This window comes from Antechinus flavipes, chromosome 6 (genome assembly GCF_016432865.1).
Source record: "Antechinus flavipes isolate AdamAnt ecotype Samford, QLD, Australia chromosome 6, AdamAnt_v2, whole genome shotgun sequence".
In the NCBI taxonomy this organism is placed as follows: Eukaryota; Metazoa; Chordata; class Mammalia; order Dasyuromorphia; family Dasyuridae; genus Antechinus; species Antechinus flavipes.
Window position 1 is genome coordinate 184914045 of NC_067403.1, and position 19322 is coordinate 184933366.

General features: G+C 43.2%; 1 protein-coding gene across 17 annotated transcripts in view; it reads right to left on the reverse strand.

The window, feature by feature from the left end:
• The window catches only part of PCM1 (pericentriolar material 1), an 89780-nt gene that overhangs the window by 44920 nt on the left and 25538 nt on the right, over window positions 1–19322 (reverse strand). For all 17 annotated transcript variants that reach the window (XM_051965698.1, XM_051965713.1, XM_051965714.1 and 14 more), the window contains 13 exons: window positions 15250–15359; window positions 14206–14422; window positions 12167–12371; window positions 11037–11213; window positions 10200–10354; window positions 8408–8640; window positions 7600–7754; window positions 7385–7514; window positions 6880–7032; window positions 5932–6122; window positions 3291–3497; window positions 705–924; window positions 430–575 (listed from right to left, as the gene is read on the reverse strand). In XM_051965698.1, the coding sequence (XP_051821658.1) occupies window positions 430–575; window positions 705–924; window positions 3291–3497; window positions 5932–6122; window positions 6880–7032; window positions 7385–7514; window positions 7600–7754; window positions 8408–8640; window positions 10200–10354; window positions 11037–11213; window positions 12167–12371; window positions 14206–14422; window positions 15250–15359 (2299 nt within the window). The remainder of the gene's footprint in view (window positions 1–429; window positions 576–704; window positions 925–3290; window positions 3498–5931; window positions 6123–6879; window positions 7033–7384; window positions 7515–7599; window positions 7755–8407; window positions 8641–10199; window positions 10355–11036; window positions 11214–12166; window positions 12372–14205; window positions 14423–15249; window positions 15360–19322) is intronic.

Below are 19322 nucleotides of genomic sequence, written 5' to 3' on the forward strand. Positions count from 1 at the left end.
GGGAAATGGGCAGCCTCAGCTCCAAAATGTGACCAGCCATTTGATACAATACCTAGGATACCTCACCAGGATGTTTTATGGTCCCTTTTATCAGGATACCTATACCACACAGACCACATAAAATTACTGGCTCGGTCATACCACTTGTTAGGGCAGAAATTAAAATTAGTTGTCATGAGTCCCATATCTCTCAGGGTTAAAAAGTCCAAAAACACTAGAGAGCCCAAAGTTAGATAGCCTCACAGCTTTTCCCCTCTGGATCTGACACTTTATTAGTACCCCACTAGCAACAGAGGGGAGGAGCATTTGCTCTGTGGTACTGATAAAATCAGCAGCCCTTGACCAGGCTCACAGAGCCAAGGGACAGGAGAGCCCAGTCCTACTGCATTGATGACTCCATCTCAACAAGAAAGAAGAGCTGGTTCCTACCTCTGAACGTTATTCTGCTGCCACGTTAACTGAGTGTAGCACTGGTTTAATTGGTGCATGATCAGATGGACTTGGGGGGATGCTACATTACTAGGCATGACACTGTACGGCCCCGTGAGCAGAGTCTGCAGCAAACACGAGAGGGTCTGGAGAGAAAAAATGGGCAGGAACAGAAACACCCCATTACTAACATGATAGAACTCCCCCTCCCCACTGCCATCTTGCTCCCCTGGGTTCCTAGCCCTCCACCTGTGGGCCCAGGCCAGCCAATCCACCTGCTGATCTTGCATCAGAGTTTGGCAAATGCTGACACTGAAGTCCAGCTGCTTCTTGAGCTGGTTGATCTGCTCTTGCCACTGTTCTTTCTCTTCCACATAAGACAGCTCCGACACCCAGCGAAGGTTCTCTTGCCGCCGCATACTGATATTCTGCTGCCTCGTCTTGGCGAGAGGCCGGTAATTTCCATCTGCAGAGAGAGGGCGGCCGGCCTTCCACCTGTGGGGTAATTGGTGATACATACCCCTAAGTGCCACCTCAAAGGGTGGGGCCCGGGAAGGCCAGAAGGCCAGCACTCTCCCAGGACCCTGGCTGTGTGAAACTGAACAAAGCCTATCCTTGACAGACTCAAACTCAGGGGGATCCCGGCCCTTCAGGGCCGGTTCCAGGTCACAGAGATGAGAGCTGGAAGCCAGGCCAAAGTCACAGTAGAGGTATCAACCCCTGGTCTTAGCCTGGGTTCAAAGAATGCACTGAGGAATCAGACACACTCTCTTCAGACAGTCCCACAGGATCTATTTGGGGTCAATAATATGGTAGCTCACTTTATTGAGATATGTGCCGGAGCTCACGAGGCAGCTCGTTCTTTCTGAAGTGTAGGCTACTACCCACCTGCTCTTTGGGTCCCAAAGGGAAAGTGAACCCTGATCACCCAAAACGTAAAGGAGTACTTGGTACTCTGAGAGACATAACCACAAGTCAGAGAGCCAGGATTTTCATGTGAATGAGAATCTGGAGAATCCTTTTAATATGTCAACTTTCACTGGGAGGGCCAAAAAAGAACCAGAGGGATCTCTTAATTAAAGGAAAAGCCTGGTTGTTTCTCTCTCCGTGCAGAACCCTGGGGGGAATGTGGTATCTATTCTCTTTCCTCCCAAAGATTAAAGAATTGGATTAGGGAAATCTCCCCACTTGGACCTCTCTCTTTCACCTGAACACCAAAATGCTAAAAACCCAACTTGATAATTCCAGAGAGGAAAGATTTCCTGAGACATTCCATTCCTTTTTTAATTAGTTGCTTTTGCCGGGGGCAACATTTTTTTTTTTTAACTGAGAACCAGACAAGTATTCTGGAAAGAAGATGGATGAGAAAACTCATTTATATCATTCTTTCTCTAAGAAGGGAAGCAGCATGGCATAGAAAACTAGATTGGAAGCCAGGAAGACGTGGCTTTAAAACATTCAATGCTCTGGGCCACAGGGTCAAATATGGCAGGCCAATAATAAATAAATAAATATATATATACACATACATATATATACACATATTATATATGAAAATGTAATTAGGAAATGTTTAACAAATGAAAATACAACACCACATTGACAATGTTCTAGATTAATATGGGGAATCCTCCCATATGGCTGTGTCCTCTGTCTCTCTAAGCTGGACACCACTGCTCTAGGCAATGCTCCCAGATGCCAGAAAAGGGACTGAGCTGCACCAGTATGGAGAGAGTTTCCTCACCAGGATTTCATGATGCCAATGAAATCACAGGTCCACTTCACCTTCCTATTCTATGGGAAAATGCATTCAGTCTTTTATACAACTGATTCAGGAAAAAGGACACACACCTCGGGAACAGAAGTATGGAACCAGAGATTTTGGAATCCTCAGGCAATTATAATAGCAGTTTTAGTTGCAGATAAGAAGCTTTTCCAAAAGAGGCATTGAAGAAGCTACTATAGCCTCCTCAAAAAAGACTATGAACAATGACAATGACAAGCTAAAGTACACTCCAGCCATGGATGGGAAAGGGCATGCTGCTCTTATTTGGGTCCAAAGGAACAACAGATAATAAGCAGGCACAATCCTGTTGACTGAAATTCACAGTAGCTCCATCCTAAAGGATAATCATTTGTATAAATTAGACCCTTTGGCTGATGACAAGTATTTCAAAATGGGAATGTTGCCGAAGACTCCTCACTGCTATAAATAACTTGGCAACATTTTACATTTTAGGGAAAATTAAGGTACAGAATCATTGACTGAAAGTTGAAAAAAAAAAGTAAGGAAGTCAAGATTTTTTGTTTTCAAATAAATGACTGCAGAACACTTTCCCGCTTATAAAGAGGCCATAATAACATTCCTAAATGTCACGATTTCACAGTAACTTAATTAAATTCTAACACATGCTAAAACAAGCTCAGGACTTAGGAAAGACTACGAAACTAAGTATTACTCCTTAAAACAAGGATCACAAGAAAAAGAAAAAACAAAACAAAAACAACCCAAAGTGAACCATTTATCCCATCACAAACATTTCTCAGCCTGTTTCTTTTGGACTCTCCAATTCAGCTCATGTCAAGAAAGGAAATTGCCAGGATGGAGACAAGCTCAGTGAGTCGGACTCCCTGTAAGTACTCCCATCTTCTAGGTTGTTTTTTTGACATTTTTAAGCCTCCTAGATCTTGTGAACAGGACCTTACAGTCCATGCAGTGCAGTTCAAATTCCTTCTTTCCAGACTTTTTTGCAAATAAGGGCACTGGTGAGGCCCAGAAAGGGAACCCAGACTTCCTGACTCCCTGTTCAGCAGTCTTTCCTCTCTACCCTGTCCCTCCAGAGAAAAGACCCCAAACTAACCTATCCTTGTTTTCCTTTACACCATAGGGATTATGAGGCATGCTGTTAGGAGGATACATGGGAAAGTGATCATTTGAGCTGGCATCCTGTTCTTCCTCTTCCTCCTCCTCTTCTGCTCGAACAACTCCATCAGAAAGGTACCCGTCTTCATCGCCTTCTTCTTCATCCAGGGCACACTGGGTAGAACCTCCCCATGTTGCCATTGTTCTAATGATTATGACATAAAATACAATCAATTTTGCACACATGCCAAATATCTTCAGTAATAATTCCTGTTACAAAAATGAGATGGCTAATGCCACAGCTGGAGAGATGCTGTCCCTGTTCCCCCAGACTAGTTTTTGTAGCGTTGCTCCATTCCCTGTAGCTAGCTATCAATTTCCTTCAGCTGCTGCCAAAGGCAAACGAGCAAACAGAATGGTGCCCAGGCTGCTACCCGGAACTCTCAAATTCTGGGTCTAGAACAGTTATTCTCTCCTCACCGGTCCTGGGCTGTTAGGTGCTTCATGGAAAAGAAACTGAAGGCCACAAGAGCTCAGGTGACGCTACCATTACTGGCTAGCACATCAGGAGAAGAAGTTGCATCTTGGGGAGTGAATAAACAGTCAAGATGGGCTCCTGGCCAGGGAAGGAATGCCTCTAAAAAAGGCTGGTGAAAATATATTTCTCCAGAGACTCAGAATTCTAATCAGCAGGACGTTAAATGAAAATGGATGTAAATCCACCAATTAAGATCACCAAGGAGAAAAAATAAAGTAATAGAGGAGGCTAGAAAGTCATTGAAAACAGTATGGGACCACCCACAGTGCACAAAGTGCTGGTTCTGGACTTGATTAGAGTTGAGTTCAAATCCAGCCTCATTCATTCATTAGCTGTCCAATCTGGGCAAATCATATCATCTCTGCCTGCTTCAGTTTCCTTATCTGTAAAATGGGGGTCTCACAATAGCACCTGCTCTCAGGGTTGATGATTGTAAAACACTCAGTGTAAGTGCTCTAGAAAATCAACTATCCAAGTCAACTATTATTATTATTAAATCCAATCTTAGACACTAAATATGTAACACTGGATGAGTCCCTTCAGTTCTGATGCCTCAGTTTCCTCAAGTGAAAACTGGAGATAATTATGGCACTTACACATTCCAAGACTGTTGTGGAGGGAAGCATTTATGAGCTTCTACCATGTGCATTTTACAGATGTCTCACAACAACCTTGTGAAGTAGGTCCAGCACTCTCTAAACTGTGCTTTGCAAACCTTATGTTAATGAAGACAAAAGTCACCAAAAGATGTGCCCTGAAATCTCTCTTTACATAAATGCAGCATTAATGAAAATTGTCAAGAGCACCCTTAGCCATTATCTCCCCTGATCCTTTTCCCTACTCTGTGAGGTTGTAGAGATGGGGGGAAAGCCTCCAGGATGGGGGGTGGTAGTGGCAGACACACCTGGGATCTGGAGATGGGATGAGCAGGATTCATGTCAGTGCGCTAAGCACCTGAAGCCTTGCAAGATGCCACAGTGAGTTGAGCTTGAGGAGGAGAAAGGGAAGAAGGCCTGTTCCAGAAGGGCAGGAGGGGCCTCACTGTATAGCACACAGGCCAGGAGGATGGAGGAAATGGAGTTCGGGGAGGTGACTGTGAGCCTGCCAGAGCATCACGTGAAATGGAAGTGCAGCACAGCGATGTCAACGCTGACGCTGGTGGGAGAAAGCCAATCATGGCTATTCTCTCAGCCCAAAGAGAGCAAGCTCTTTTAGGAGCTATATCAACATAGCACCTACTCTACAGCAAGCATTGTGCTAAAAACTTTGTAACAATGACCTCACTGGATCCTCACCTCCCCAGGAGCAAGGTGCTACTCTCCCTGTTTTACATCTGAGGCAGTCAGGATGAAGTGACTTGCCCCACTTCAGACAACTGGGAAGGGTCTGAGGCTGGATTTGAACCCAGCTCCAGGCCTAGTGCTCTGAGTACCATGGCTCCACTAGTTGCCTAAGGATCCTCAGGATAAAGAGAAACATGGGGCCAGGACTTGAAAGAATAGTGCCAGGAGCATTCCAACACTAGAGACATAACGGCTGCTATATACATCACAAGGTTTAAATACAACAGTGACTGTTAAGAACACCAGAGCCTTCTAACAATGGAAGAAATTAAAGAACAAAAACTAAAGGACCCGATGGCCCTCAGGGGTCCCGATCTCCCTGGGAGGAAAGGCGTAAGACAGCAACGACTGAGAGACCCAGGCGACAGGCTCCCCTTTCACAATGCGCGCAAAGGGCCAGCGAGGGCTCTCCTCTGGAGCAGGCAGTTAGGGCTGCCCTCTGCACGTCAGCGGTGAAGGCAATCAAGGGGCAAAAGCTAACAAGTGAAGCACTCGGTCCTGCATCTTTGGGACCTCACAGGGCCGCTCCCATCAATCCCAGGGCTCTGGGAGCTGAGGTAGAGAGACCCAGCAGGGCACAGGGAAGGAAGGGGAAGAGAGGGAGAAACAGAGACAGGGACAGCAAGAGCGCGTGCCTGACTATTCTAGAGCTGGGCACCAAGGTTAGAAAGGGCCAGGGAAAGTGGGATAGGCTGTCCAGAGAGAAGGATGGTTCCAGAACAAGCAGCGTAGGCAGGGGGGTGGGGGGAGGATCTTACTTCTCTGTTCTGCTCTGCTGTGGAGTGCAGGGATTCTCAGAGCCGTCACTTCTGACTGACACAGCGGCTGTGGATGCTGTCTCTGTTAAATCCCGCCTCCGCTGGTGCTCAGCCATGAGTGCTTCAAGCTGCTTCCTTCTTTGTCGCAATTCTTCTCTTAAAATCTCATGCCTTCGCATTTCTGACCACAACTGTTTAAAAAAGGAAATTAGAGTCACCTCCAACAAAACACTTGGAACAAATATATGGTGTCACTACTTCTTTCTTGATCTACCTTTTAAAAACAGCAGTTTCACAAGAGCTGAAAATAGTGGATGAAAATAACAACTTCAAATAAAATTTCCTTTATGTTAATTTATTTGGTAGTTTTGTTAACCATGTTTACTTAGCATAGTACCTGGCAGGCACATAGTGGACAATAAGTGTCACAGATATGCAGACAAGAGTTTACTATTTTGCTTAAACAAACAAAAGATATACAATGAAGGTCAAGATGACATTTCAATACTAAATGTTTTGGACATTCATTAAAAACAAATAACAGACAAGTATTTCCCACACACTTTTTTCTAAAAGACCGTATCCTCTTTATAAAACAAATTCATATAAACAATTCTCTATTAAAAAGTTTCTCACTTGAAATGTATAATCTTATGAAGAAGACCAAAAATATCTTGAAATCATTATGAAATGGACCTAACTTGTCTCAGACACAAGTTTATAACTTTTTAAAGCTCAGGTTGGGCCTGAAATAGTATCTCTTAGATTTCCAAGAGTTCTCTTTGTTTTAAATCTAAATTTGCATCTTGCTTATAGGTAGAGTGCACCACCCGCCAGGCTGCTTTGAGCAGATGCAAAGCCTTGACTCTCTCCAGACTAACCCTTTCCAAAACAGAAATGGAATGAGCCAAGAGAAGGACACAGCACACACTCCCCCTCCCCACCTACTTCATTATCTGCTGCCACTGCCCCGGTGGGTTCTTCTGTCACAAATCCTGCTTTGTTTGTGGGGGTGTTCTCATTCTCATTCATAGTTGGCGTTGAGGTCATTACCTGTGCATACTTCTTAGAGGAGCTGTTACTCACATTTGCAGCAGAAAGCTAAAAAGGGAGTTAGACTGTTTGCCTTCCGTCAGTGAATGTCATTCCATATTTTACAGGGGTATTGTGACTTATGGCAGTCTGCAGTTATCATACCCCATCCCCCCAAAGGGAGCCAAGGTACAAGCAATCACACAAGTCCTGAACATCAAGATCACAAATGGTCTAAAAGGCCCTTTTAACTGGACAGATGAGGATACCGAGGTTAAGTCTCTTTGAAATCCCGTATCTCTTCCCCCTTCTCCCCCCATCACCAACCTGAAAAAACCTCATATAGGACACCTGCCTGAGGCTGGCCTAGGAGGGGCATGTTGCCAGGTCAAGGCTAAGGTGATCCCTGTGCCAGAGCTACCTGAAGGTCAGGACACGCCTTCTGTAGGGCTTGGATTTTTTCCTGAATCTCAATCAGCTTCTTTCTTTCTTCTTGCAGCTGTTTGAGCTCTCTCTGCTGCTGTTGCAATTTAGCTTCATAGAATTTCTCTCTGTAATAAGAGGGAGGTGACATATTTGTTCCCTGACGAGGCATCCAAGATGGCCATGTCAGAGCCAGGGGTTGACGGATCATACCTTGCCTTCTCATTGAGCCCAGCCTCCTTCTGTATTTTATTGGTGTTGGCTCTCGTGTTATTAGAGTGCTGCTTGGTTTCTGGTTCCTCCACTGGGAAGAAGGCCCCCAGGTTAGCCGTGCTGGCTGAGATTGCTCCAGGCTCGCCATCATCATCCTATAACAGAACCATCCCAAAAGCAACCAGCTCCATCAATGGGATCTTGAAATCCAGAAAGGATTTTTCACTCAGTGTGTCAATCATACCAACAACTCAACAGTCTTTTTGTATAATTCTTGTAACACCAACAGAGCTATGTCAGAATAGAATTTTGAAATCATTAAGGTGACAATGATTTGAGAATAGATACTTAATCCAATATTTCTGAAGTGGAAAACAAGACCCCAGTGAAGAGAGAAATTCTTGAATTATTGAGGATTTAAGCTGCTCTTACCTAGTATGCAGGGGTCAGCCAAAAATTTGATCCACTGAGGGTTTCTGTATGGCCCCCAAGCTAAGAATGGTTTTTACATTTTAAAATAAAGTTTTGTTATAAATCAGATAGGTAGAATCCTCATGGACTTCAGTAAGAGCAAAAGAACAGATTTCAGTGATTTTTTAAGTCTATAAAGAACGGGAGCAAGAAGAGTAATATATGGATAAATCATCAAATGCCATAAGTTCAGAAGCTGTGCTTGGCCCTGTCAATTGCCACATTTGAATTTATTTTTCAAGTGGATGACATTTTATCCTTCACACTAGGGTCACCTCCTGTAGGAAAAGACAAGTTATGATTATATGAAAAAGTACATTTAACCCTTTAGCCTCACCTGCACCATAGCAACCAGATCCTGTAACTGTCTCAGTTTCTGCTTGGCAGCCATCAATCTGCTGATCTTTTGTTCAAATTCAGCATCCTCAGGTGCATTGTCCCCCAAACTGCTTCTGTGACTGGATAACGATGCTTCACTGCCTCCATCCTCTTCTGCTTCTTCCTCTTCTTCCTCATCTTCACCTTGTCCTCCATCAATATCTTGTTCTCCTTCTCTATTATACCGACATTCTACATAGAAAATCAATTAATCAGTGGAAAAGCATTGAGGTACCTGCTATATTTTAGGCATGGGGAATACAAAGAGACAAAAAATATACCTTCCCTCAAGGAACTCACAATCTAAAGGAGAGAACAACAAGCACACAAATATGTACAAACAAGATAGAAGATAAATAGGAAATAATTAAAACAGAGAAGGCACTGGATTGAAGAGATGTTGGGGAAGGCTATCTGTAGAAGATAGGATGTTACAACTCTTGAGGTAGCACTTCCTACCTCTTAGATTGGCTAAGGTAACAGGAAAAGATGATAAATTCTGGGAGGAACATGAGAAAACTGGAACACTAATGCATTGTTGGTAGAATTGTGACGTGATCCAGCCATTCTAGAGAGCAACTTGGAACTATGCCCAAAGGGCTAGCAATCTGTGCATACTCTTTGATTTAGCAGTGTTACTACTGGACCTGTATCCAAAGGAAATCATAAAAGAGAGAAAAGAACTCACATGTGCAAAAATGTTTGAAGCAGCTCTATATGTAGTGGCAAGGAACTGGAAATTGAGAGAGAATAACTAAGGAATAACTGAATAAGTTATGGTATATGAATGCAATGAAATTCTATTGTTCTATGAGAAACAATCATCAAGCTGATTTCAAAAGGCCTAGAGATGATGCTGAGTGAAGTGAGCAGAACCGGGAAAACACTGTACATGGTGAGAGCAAGACTGTGTGATGATCAACTACAATGGACTTGGCTCTTCTCAGTGAATAGAGATCCAAGGCAAATCCAATGGACTTGGAAGGGAAAATGCCATCTGCATCCAGAGAAAGAACTATGGAGACTGAATGTGGAACAAAGCATATAATATTATCATCTCTGTTGCATTCTTGTTTTCTCATGGTTTTTCTCTTGTGTTCTGATTTTTCTTTCCCAACATGAGTCATATGGAAATATATTAAAAATTGTGTAATATAACCAATATCAGATTGCTTTCTGTCTTGGGGGGGGTTAAAGAAGGGAGGGAGAAATAAATTGGAACTCAAAATCTTATAAAAATGCATGTTGAAAACCACTTTTCCTTGTAGTTGGAAAAATAACATAACAATTAAAATTTTTTAAAAAATATATAGGATTCTAGTTGGAACTTAGAAGAAGCCAGAAGGCTACTGTCACTAGATTGAAGAATATTTCTGAGCAAGTGAGATGTAAAAAAGACTGGACAAGTAGGAGAGTGTAGAGTGCTGAATGACTTTAGAGAATTTTGTATTTGATCCTGGAGATGACAGATAGTCAGTGGAATTTACTGAGTAGAGGGTGGGGTGTGTGTGTGTGTGTGTGTGTGTGTGTGTGTGTGTGTGTGTGTGTGTGTGTGTGTGTGTGTGTGTGTGTGTGTGTGTGTCAGAGAAAGAGAGAGACAGACAGCCGAGACAGAGAGAGACAACTCTGGAAAACAGAGAGAACTTACATTCAGAGCCAGAGGGGACTGGTAAAACAAAACAAAACAAAACAAAACAAAACAGGCTTTGAATAGGCCTACCCCAGAAGAAGGTGCCCCAATGCCAGCTTACCGAGAGAGGCCATGTTCAAGGTGCGCAAGTTTGCAGCAGATCTGTTGTTTATCTCACAGTTTGTATTGAGGGTTCTCCCATCCCTATTGTTGGTGATGCACTGTGCATTCGTATTACTGTTCACTTCAGCCCAAGCCGCAGCACCTTGGGGGTTTCTAAAGGGGACCAGAGTCACTGAGTTTCTTCATAAGGCTCCCATTTGCTTCCTGTTTTTCAATGAACTCCTGACTGAATTTGTGTTGGCCCATTCATCCCACCACGGAACCACCTACTCTCACTGCCCATAAATCCCTTTGTCTCGTGTTCCTTTGGAAGTGCAGTGTCAGTGAGAAGGAATTACACAGAGAAATGAGGAAAGCCAAGTCTCACACGGCAGGCTTCAGCTGCAGATCCCAGAGCTGCCCCACCCCCCTCTGGATGCCCTCCCTTGGAGGGCAGACCCTACTTCCTTTCTCAGTGCTGCACTCCTCAGTGCTGAGCCTGGTGCTTGGCACACAGGAGCACATAAATGCCTCTACTCATTGACTCATAGGTGCTAAGACTCCTCTGCCCTGCATGGATCACCTGAAGGCCAGAGCTAGAGAGGGCGAGGTCTTTCTTCCCCAAGTTTGGGGGACAGAGATATTCATTCACTGGGTCCTCTGATTCTGAGCTTCATCACCCCTGAAGCCATTTTTTCTTATCTGTTCATGTTTATGAACACATGGCCATGAGATAAAGCTTCCTGAAGCCCTCTGCTTTAGCAAGCCTGACTTACAGAGACAGCACAAACATCAGAGAGGGGCACAGAACCCCAGCCCAGGAGAGGGAGAAAGGAGCCAGAAACCCGCTTCTCACCGGATGTTGGTAACAGGTCCAGGGTTCTCATGGTCAGAGTCATATTCTGAATCTTCTGTCTCTTCTTCATCTTTGGTGTTCTCATTCACAGCATCAGTCATCATATCTGATGTCTGTTCATAATAATGAACTAATTCCCTTAATTCATTCAATCTCTTCCGAACTTCATTCAATTTTCTACAGGACAGAGATTATTATGCTCCATATAACACATAGTAACAGCTAGCATTGAGAGAATACTTTAAAGATTCACCAAGTGATTTACATATATTAAGTCATCTGAATAATTCTTACCTTGAGGTAAGTACTATAACAAATCTTACAGATAAAGAAATTGAGGCAGACAGAGGTTAAATGGCTACTTGCTGTGAAGTGTATATGGCTAGATCTGAACTCAGGTCTTCTGGACCCTAGTGCTCTTTCCACCGCTGCACTTAGCTGCCTCATGTCTAGTTGTTTTATTTTAGCAAAATTCCCACAGAAAACAGATGCTTTTTTCCCAATGATCCACTGGCAGAGAACGGGTCAAAATTTACTATAACCTAAACTGAGTACGTGCCCACAATACAGCCCCAAAGTCACAGTGGGTCAGTCCCAGCCATACTTCAATTAAATGAGTAGAGATGGAACTGGGAACATAATTAAACCAGTGTCTCCACATGGCAAGAAGAATCAGTCTCATCCTTAGACAACATAAAAAGGTTTAAGTGATAACTGTGATGAGCAGTATTTAGGCTTTTCTCAACCATTTATTTAGAGGAGTTGCTCCTTCAGCTTACAATCTATAAAAATTCCCCAATCAGAGCCAGCACAACCAAAAATAACTCCATATAGAATCCTGATTCAAAGGGAACAAGAGGAGAATCCTGCCCTGAATATAATAATTAGGTGAAGAGAAGCAGCAAGTCTACTGAAGACAATACTACCTTCCATTTCATGACTTGCATTTCTCTGGCAGGACTTGAACCATAAACAGTTTTCCTCTCTCTACAGGAACATTCAGGAACCTTTAACAGTTGCACAACCTAGTTCCCAGGTGGCTTTTTTGTTGGTGGTAAAAACAAACCAGCCTCTCTAACTGCCCTCCTCCCTTGCACAGGGTCTCCCCACAGGGGCCATCATGTCCTTACTGGAGCTTTTCTGTTGGATTTAGATGCTCTTCATTCTCACTCTCATTATGAGAAGCCATCATGTCAGGAGCATAAGCAGCCGAGGGGGCGTGACTGGAAGACTCTCCATTGGCAGCTGGGACCAGGCCCACCTGGGCAGAAGCTGCAGAGCCCGTGCTCCTTTGATCCACACTCCTCTGAGGGGAAGGTGAGGGCACAACTGCAACTGGGAAAAACCACATCAGTTGGAACCCAAGTGTGACTGCACTCAGGGATGCAAGTCATCCACCCCAGCCAGTCCTCTCTCCCACCCCCACTGAAACACGCCAGAATTCTCAGCTGGCTCTGGCCTCTTCCCAAAGACTCAATGGGTTCAAATCTCATTCTAAGGCTCCTTTGCACACTCCTAGTTGCCTCAATTTTCCCAAAGCAACTCGGCAATGGTGGACAATCCCAAAGGGATGATTTGAGCTGGAGTTGCTACAAGATATGGAAGAAAGTGGCCTACATCTCCTCAGCAACAGTGTAGCCAAGGTATCCAAGGTAAGCCCAGGGAAGGAGGTAGGGGGCGAAGACGAGCAGATCTCTTCTCCAACTCTCTCAGAAATGTATCCGGTGTCACAGAATCATAGCCTAAGAGCCATAGATCAGAGCTAGAAGGGACCTTAGGGGCCATGGCATCCTATGCCTTTATTTTATAGACGGGGAGAGGCTGACACTAAATACCCAAAAAAGGATTTGAACTCAGGAATTCCTGACTCCAAGTTCAATTCCCTATCTACTGCATCATTTTCCTGCTTTTTCAGTTAAAACAAAGTAAACAGTTTAAGCATCAATAACCTTTCTCTTACCTGGTTTTTCCAAATTCCAAACTTTGATATGTACCCTAATTTCTTATTTCCCCTTGCCCATTTTATTTTCCTTTCTGTGTCTCTTGTGTAAAAGAAACAATGAGCGCCAAACTCATATCCCAGCTCTGTTAAGATTCTACAGTTGTGATCCAGGTGAGCCCCTAACTCCTTGAACCCCAGGTTCCAACTACAAAATGATGGGATGAACTAGTTGGCTGTGCAACTCCAGGTCTAAGATCCTGCAAATCCTGGCCTTGGCTCCAAGTTGTAAGTCACTGCCGTTCCCATCATCAGGAGGACAAAAGGAATGTGTGATGCACATTCCCACCTTATTCCAAGGCCATTTTATTTATCAAAATGCAGAGGTCCTGAGAGACAAAAGAACTTTCTGAAGGTCCATTTGACAATGAAAAAATCAGGAGGAGAACATGAGACCTGGTTCAGAGTAGGAGTTTAATTAATGCCTACTGCACTGTGTTGAGTTGTGAAATGATCCAAGCATTCTGGACAACGATACGGAACTATGCTCAAAGGGCTATAAAACTGTGCACATCCTTTGATCTAACAATACTACTGCTAGGTCAATATTACATAGAAATAAAAAAAAAAAAAAGAAAGGACCTATTTGTACAAAAATATCGCAGCTCTTTTTGTAGTGGCAAAGAATTGGATACTGCAGGGATGCCCGTTAACTGAGGAATGGCTGAACAAATTGTGGTATATGATTGTGACAGAATATTGTTGTCCTATAAGAAATGATAAGGGGATAGCTTTAGAAAAGTCTTGGAAGACTTATATGAATTAATGCAAAGTGAAATGAACAGAACCAGGAAACCATTGTACACAGTAACAATATTGTACAACTGCAAATGACTTGGTCATTCTGGTCAAAACAATTATCTAAGACAATTCCAAAGGATCCATGATGAAAAATACTACTATTCACCTCCAGAAAGAAAAATGATAAACTCAGAGGACAAGAATGAAGTAGATTTGTTTTCTCTCAAAACAAACAGAATCCCAAAATAAGCAAATAAATGCATGCTTGCTGACTGAATAGACCCAGGTCCAATAGATTCTTCTACACAGATGTTCCTTGATCTAGGAATATGTCTTATCCCTCCCTACTACCTTGTTAGCCCCTAAAGACAGCCGAGACCAAGTCTTATGATCCTATAGAAGTCGTGGGGCTAACCTAGATGTACTTACAAGCAGAGTTATTTAGGTGCTGATCACGCAATGTGTGAAGTTCTCCAAGCAATTTGTCCATTTTCTGTTTCTTTTCTTGTAACACTCGCATTTTGCTAAAAAGTTGAACTTTCTCATCAGCCAATTGTTCTGAGACAGATGAATTCCTGCTTTGGGAAACTTCTCTGGTTAATGAAAGACTTTCTGCTTGTCTCCTATTATCTGGAACAGGTGGGGCCTTAAAAAGGAAAAAAAAAAAAGAATATTTATCCAGATATATGTTTACATGTTAAAATGAGCATAAATTATTTTGAGAAAAATAAGGTTTATTTTCTGGCTTGCTTGTTTTCTTACATTATAAGCATGCAGATCACAGGCTCTAGAGGGGACTAGTTAGCTCTGTAAATTGAACTAAAGGATTAGTTACCCCTATAAAATAAATCATGTGCTGTCCATCTTACCAAGGAGCCAAAGGCTACTACTAAGTTGAATGACACACTACTATTATCCAGGAACTAGACACATTAAAACCTTCTTGTGTTATGTTAGAAGTACCAGTCCTGGCCACCCAGAAAACTTGGGAACCTAGAGCAGGGACTGGTAATTCTATATCCCCTTCTAAAGAGCTCCAGAGAATAATCTCATACGCCTCTCCTTCTCTTCTTCTCATTTCCCTCCATCCCTGGACTGCGGCCCCCCCCCCCCCATCTTTTCCTACCTGCCGATAATCACCCAGCCACAACTTCATCTGTGCCTCACTTCACCACTTTCTCCTAAATAGGCTAAGGTTATATACAAAAGGCTCAATATATATAAGGTTATATATCCCCTAAAGATCTTTATAAAAGATCGATGTACAAAACTAAAAAGAAACAAATGATAACAAAAATTCTCCCCAAATGGCAACATAAGGATATTGATGAAAAAAAATCACCATTATTTAAAAACAACACCAAATACATGTATGTGCACAAAAGAAAATTATTTTACCCTTAAAGATCAAAGGAATACTATTCTAATAAAGCTAGATTTCTATATCATGTACTGTTTAAAATGGAAGGGTACCTGAGAATCATGCAGCTGATTATGAAAACGCTGGATTAAGTCATTCAGTTCTTCATTGAGCTCCGATGTTATACTTATGCCAGATATGCTGCCTGTGGTTTCCGTTACAACTAGAAAGCAAACAATGAAGCTCATTTCATTGCTATAGATATGTGAAAAAGAGCATTACCTAAGAGGGCCTCCCTTCTTTCCTGTCCTTGGGTCCTTGGGCAGACCCAAGAGAAGCTTCACAATGGGAAGAACACCAACACCCTCGGCTGTGACTAGTGTGTGAGTGCACTAACTTTGTGATCTCACTTGACCTACAACCAGAAGACAGGATAACGGTCACAATTCCCGTTTACAGATGAGCAAAGGGATGATGAAGTGTTAGTGACTCTCAGGCTGGGGCAGAGCAGAGACGGCCATCAGCCCCCAGCACAGTGTCAGGTACAAGGCAGGAGCTTAACGAATGCCTATGGATCATGCCTACCTTCGGAGACATTCCTTCTGTTGCATGGCATGATGGCATTTAAGTCAGAGTGCTCTCCTTAAGACATTACGTCAACATTCAAACACCATTAAGCCTTTTTCTGGGGCTGAGGTACAAGGCTAAGGTGTGCGAGAGGCCTTGCTCTCAAAACTTAGTCTGGGGTACTCAAAGGTCCAAAAGGCTCAATGACTGTCTAAGAGCAGCTGAGGGGTCAAGGATGCCCACCATTCCACGAGACTCCCTCTGCCTTCCTGAATACAAAGTGCCCCTCAAGGAGCAGGCTTGGACCCATCGGAACACATTCCTCTCCTCCTGTTGTGTCCCCACGGCCAGCTTCCTTTTGTATGATGTTTTCCCCCATTGGCCTGTAACCGAGGAGACAAGGACCCTTTTCTTTTTCATCTTTGAAACCCCTGCACATGGTACTGTGCCGGGCACATAGTCAGCCCTAAGTAAATGCTTACCGACAAAACTGAAACCAGTGGAGCAGTCCATTACAAACTGAGGTAGTCCAGACACAACTGGGGCCTCACTGTGGCAAAGCCATCTTTTTGGCTCCCCCTGTTTGGGCAGCTGATCCCAACCTTTCTCCCAGCAGCCTTTGCACTCTGCAAGCTTGAGTTTTTACAAGGATGATTGCATGTAGCCTTTTCTTCCTTGTTCCCCTTCAAAAGCGACTCAATCAGGGTTTCTGAACCACAAGTTGGCCTGTGACATGGCCCAGATACAGGGCACTGCATGCATGAAGAACCAAGAAGGCCAGGATAGCTGGACTGGAGACTAAGTCTCCTGGGAGGACACCAGGCTACCCAAGACTATATAGCTAATAGGAAGCCACTGGTGTTTACTAAATAGAGAAGTGACATGATTAAGTACTTAAAGAAAATCACCACAGACGCTGGATGGAAGATGGGTGGAAGATGGATGGGGAGAGGAGGGAGAGAAGGAAATCTAGAGCAGGAGACAGTGATCAAGTACCTGCTAGAATTTCTTCCCAGATATCCCATTGCATTTCCAAAATTGACTATGTCCAAAATAAAGTTCTGTGACTTCTTTTAAACCTACCCCTACTCTAAAATTCTCTGCTTTTTAGTGATACAGCCATCCTTCCAATTACCCAGGTTTCCAATTCTGGAGTCATTCCCAACCAAGTCTTCCCTCTCCCTTACCCCAAGGTTCAATCCAGTGACAAGTCTTGTTCCTTTCATACCCACCATAATCTTACATGGATCCCATCTTAGTTCACATCCTCCTCACCTCCAGCAGGACTTTCATGCAACAACCTGAATGGCCCCCCTGCTTCTTCTCCCACATCCACAAAAATAACCTTGACAAAATCTCCCCAAGTCATTCTGACGGCCCCTAGTACCTCTAGGAAGAATTATTAATGCTTCTCCTGGACAAGTCAATGTCCTAATTTCTGCTTTCCTCTGTAGACTTTATGCAACTCACCCTCTCAACACCCTAGTCTGTCCAACTGATGTCTAGTCATTTTCTCCAAACACCTCCCATCTCTCTCGATACCAGTGCCTACAATTCACATCCTACTCCTCTACCTTTTTCCTTGAAGGCGTGGCCAAAGTGAAAATTTTTCCTGATCAGGCTCCTTGTTAATGTACTCACCCTCCCTAAAGCAGTTTTGTATTTATTCCTCTATAGTCTTTACCCCCAAGTAGCACAAAAGTTCCACGAGGCAGAGTTCATTTTTTTTCCCCCTCTCGGTGGCCAGTCAAAAGACTGGCCAAAAAGGGCAGAGCATTGTGTTAATTGTTTCCTAGTGACAAAAGTGGCCTCTCACTGGGTCAAGGAGGTTCCCCTCAGCAAGGAATCTTATGTATTGTTATGACTATATGAGATTCCTTGATATAACCAGATGATCAAAAAACTTTGTTCAACAATCCTTTGGGTACTGATGGTAAATGAAGCATTAAACATGGAAATCCGGCACTGCTCAATGTTTTCCCATTCATTGCTCTAGCAGAGTGTATAAATTAAGGCTTCAGATTAAAAAATTCTTGAGTGCTGCCAGAGATTAAAAATTAATTCAGAGATTAAAAAACACAACAGAACATAAATATGTGTTTGAAGGCCTACAGGCACCCATTTCTATTTGAGTTTGACACCGCTATTTTTGGAGGTGTTTTGGGCAAAGTCCAAATGGAAAAGGGCATTTGGGTGTTGAAGACCCAGTCAAACATTCCTTTTTTTGTGGCTGAAAGTGTGCTGACTGTATTAAACACTAAAATGCTGCAGGACCTCCTCAATGAGAACTCCGAGACTCAAAATACATCAGCCTATGAATCCATCAAGGAAGAACAAAATGCATGGAAAATGTCTCCTACCCAGAAAAACATGCATCCAGATGAATGACTAGACCACAGAATGAGGACATCAAGATCATGCACTGTGACCAGTGAATGGAGGAGTGTAGCCCATAGTGGGACAAAAAAAACCCACCAGGCTAGGCTGCACTGGAAGATTCCAAGATACACTACTCTCAGGAGCACCACCCCCCTTCTCATGTCAACATAGTGTTTCTGATGATGCATGGAAGTGCTGCTTTGTCATTCATAACCTTAATCTCTGAGGAATCCCTACGACCCAAAGTCATACCCCCCCCACCAAAAAAAAAAAAAAAGTAAAAGAAAAGAAGGAGCGTGTGCAATAGGTTCCATAGAATGCAGTCTTGTTCCAATGATGATCTAAGGACTAAAAGTTACTCCTGAGGAAATGTCTGGTCAGCAAAGGAGCTGAGCCTGTCCTGGAGTCAGAGCAGGGAACAGCTTAGGAGCCACCTTAGGGGCAGTGGCACAGGGAAACCGTGCCAAAAGGAAGGGAGAGTATCCACCTGGGTTGAGAGGACACAGACAACGTTGTGATTTGCAGTAAGGAAGGGAATGCTGACATTGAAAAGATTGGAGGATGGGAGGAAAGTTTTCTAAATTTTATTATTTTTATCCTTATGAGCAATAGTAACACATAATGTATCGTTTTTATTCACAAATTGCCTCCAAGATTATTTCTAAGACACATGGAGAATTTGCTTTCAAATTTACCACAACTTTTTATGATAATAAAAAATACATATTACACAATGTACATTTCATAATTTTACTTAACTTTTAAAATCAGAGACAAGCTTCTTTAAATGTTTTGTTAATCATGAAAAGGACTCCAGAGATCACTCAATCCCTTCATCTCACTTTTCATGAAGAAGAAACTGAACTAAATAGAGATTCAATTATTTGACCAAGATTCAGGCTTTCTTATCTTCTCACTCATTTCCCAGCCAACACCCCCCCCCACCCCCCGAACATGTCATGTCTCCTTAACTCTCAGAAATCCTCCCTTGAGCCTTCCACTCTCTCTGCTCCTTTTATGGCTAACCTCTGCAAGAAGAATAATGGGTGCCTCTTGCTTGGCTTCCACCTCATTCCACTAACTCCACTTCTCACTAAAGTTACTCTTCGTCTCTTAGTTACCAAAGTCTTTTCTCAGTCCCCATTCCCCCTGACCTCTCTGCAGCCTCTGACCCTTGTGATGATCTTCTCATCAGACTTTCCGGACATCATCTTTCCTGGTTCTCCTCCCACCTCTCTGA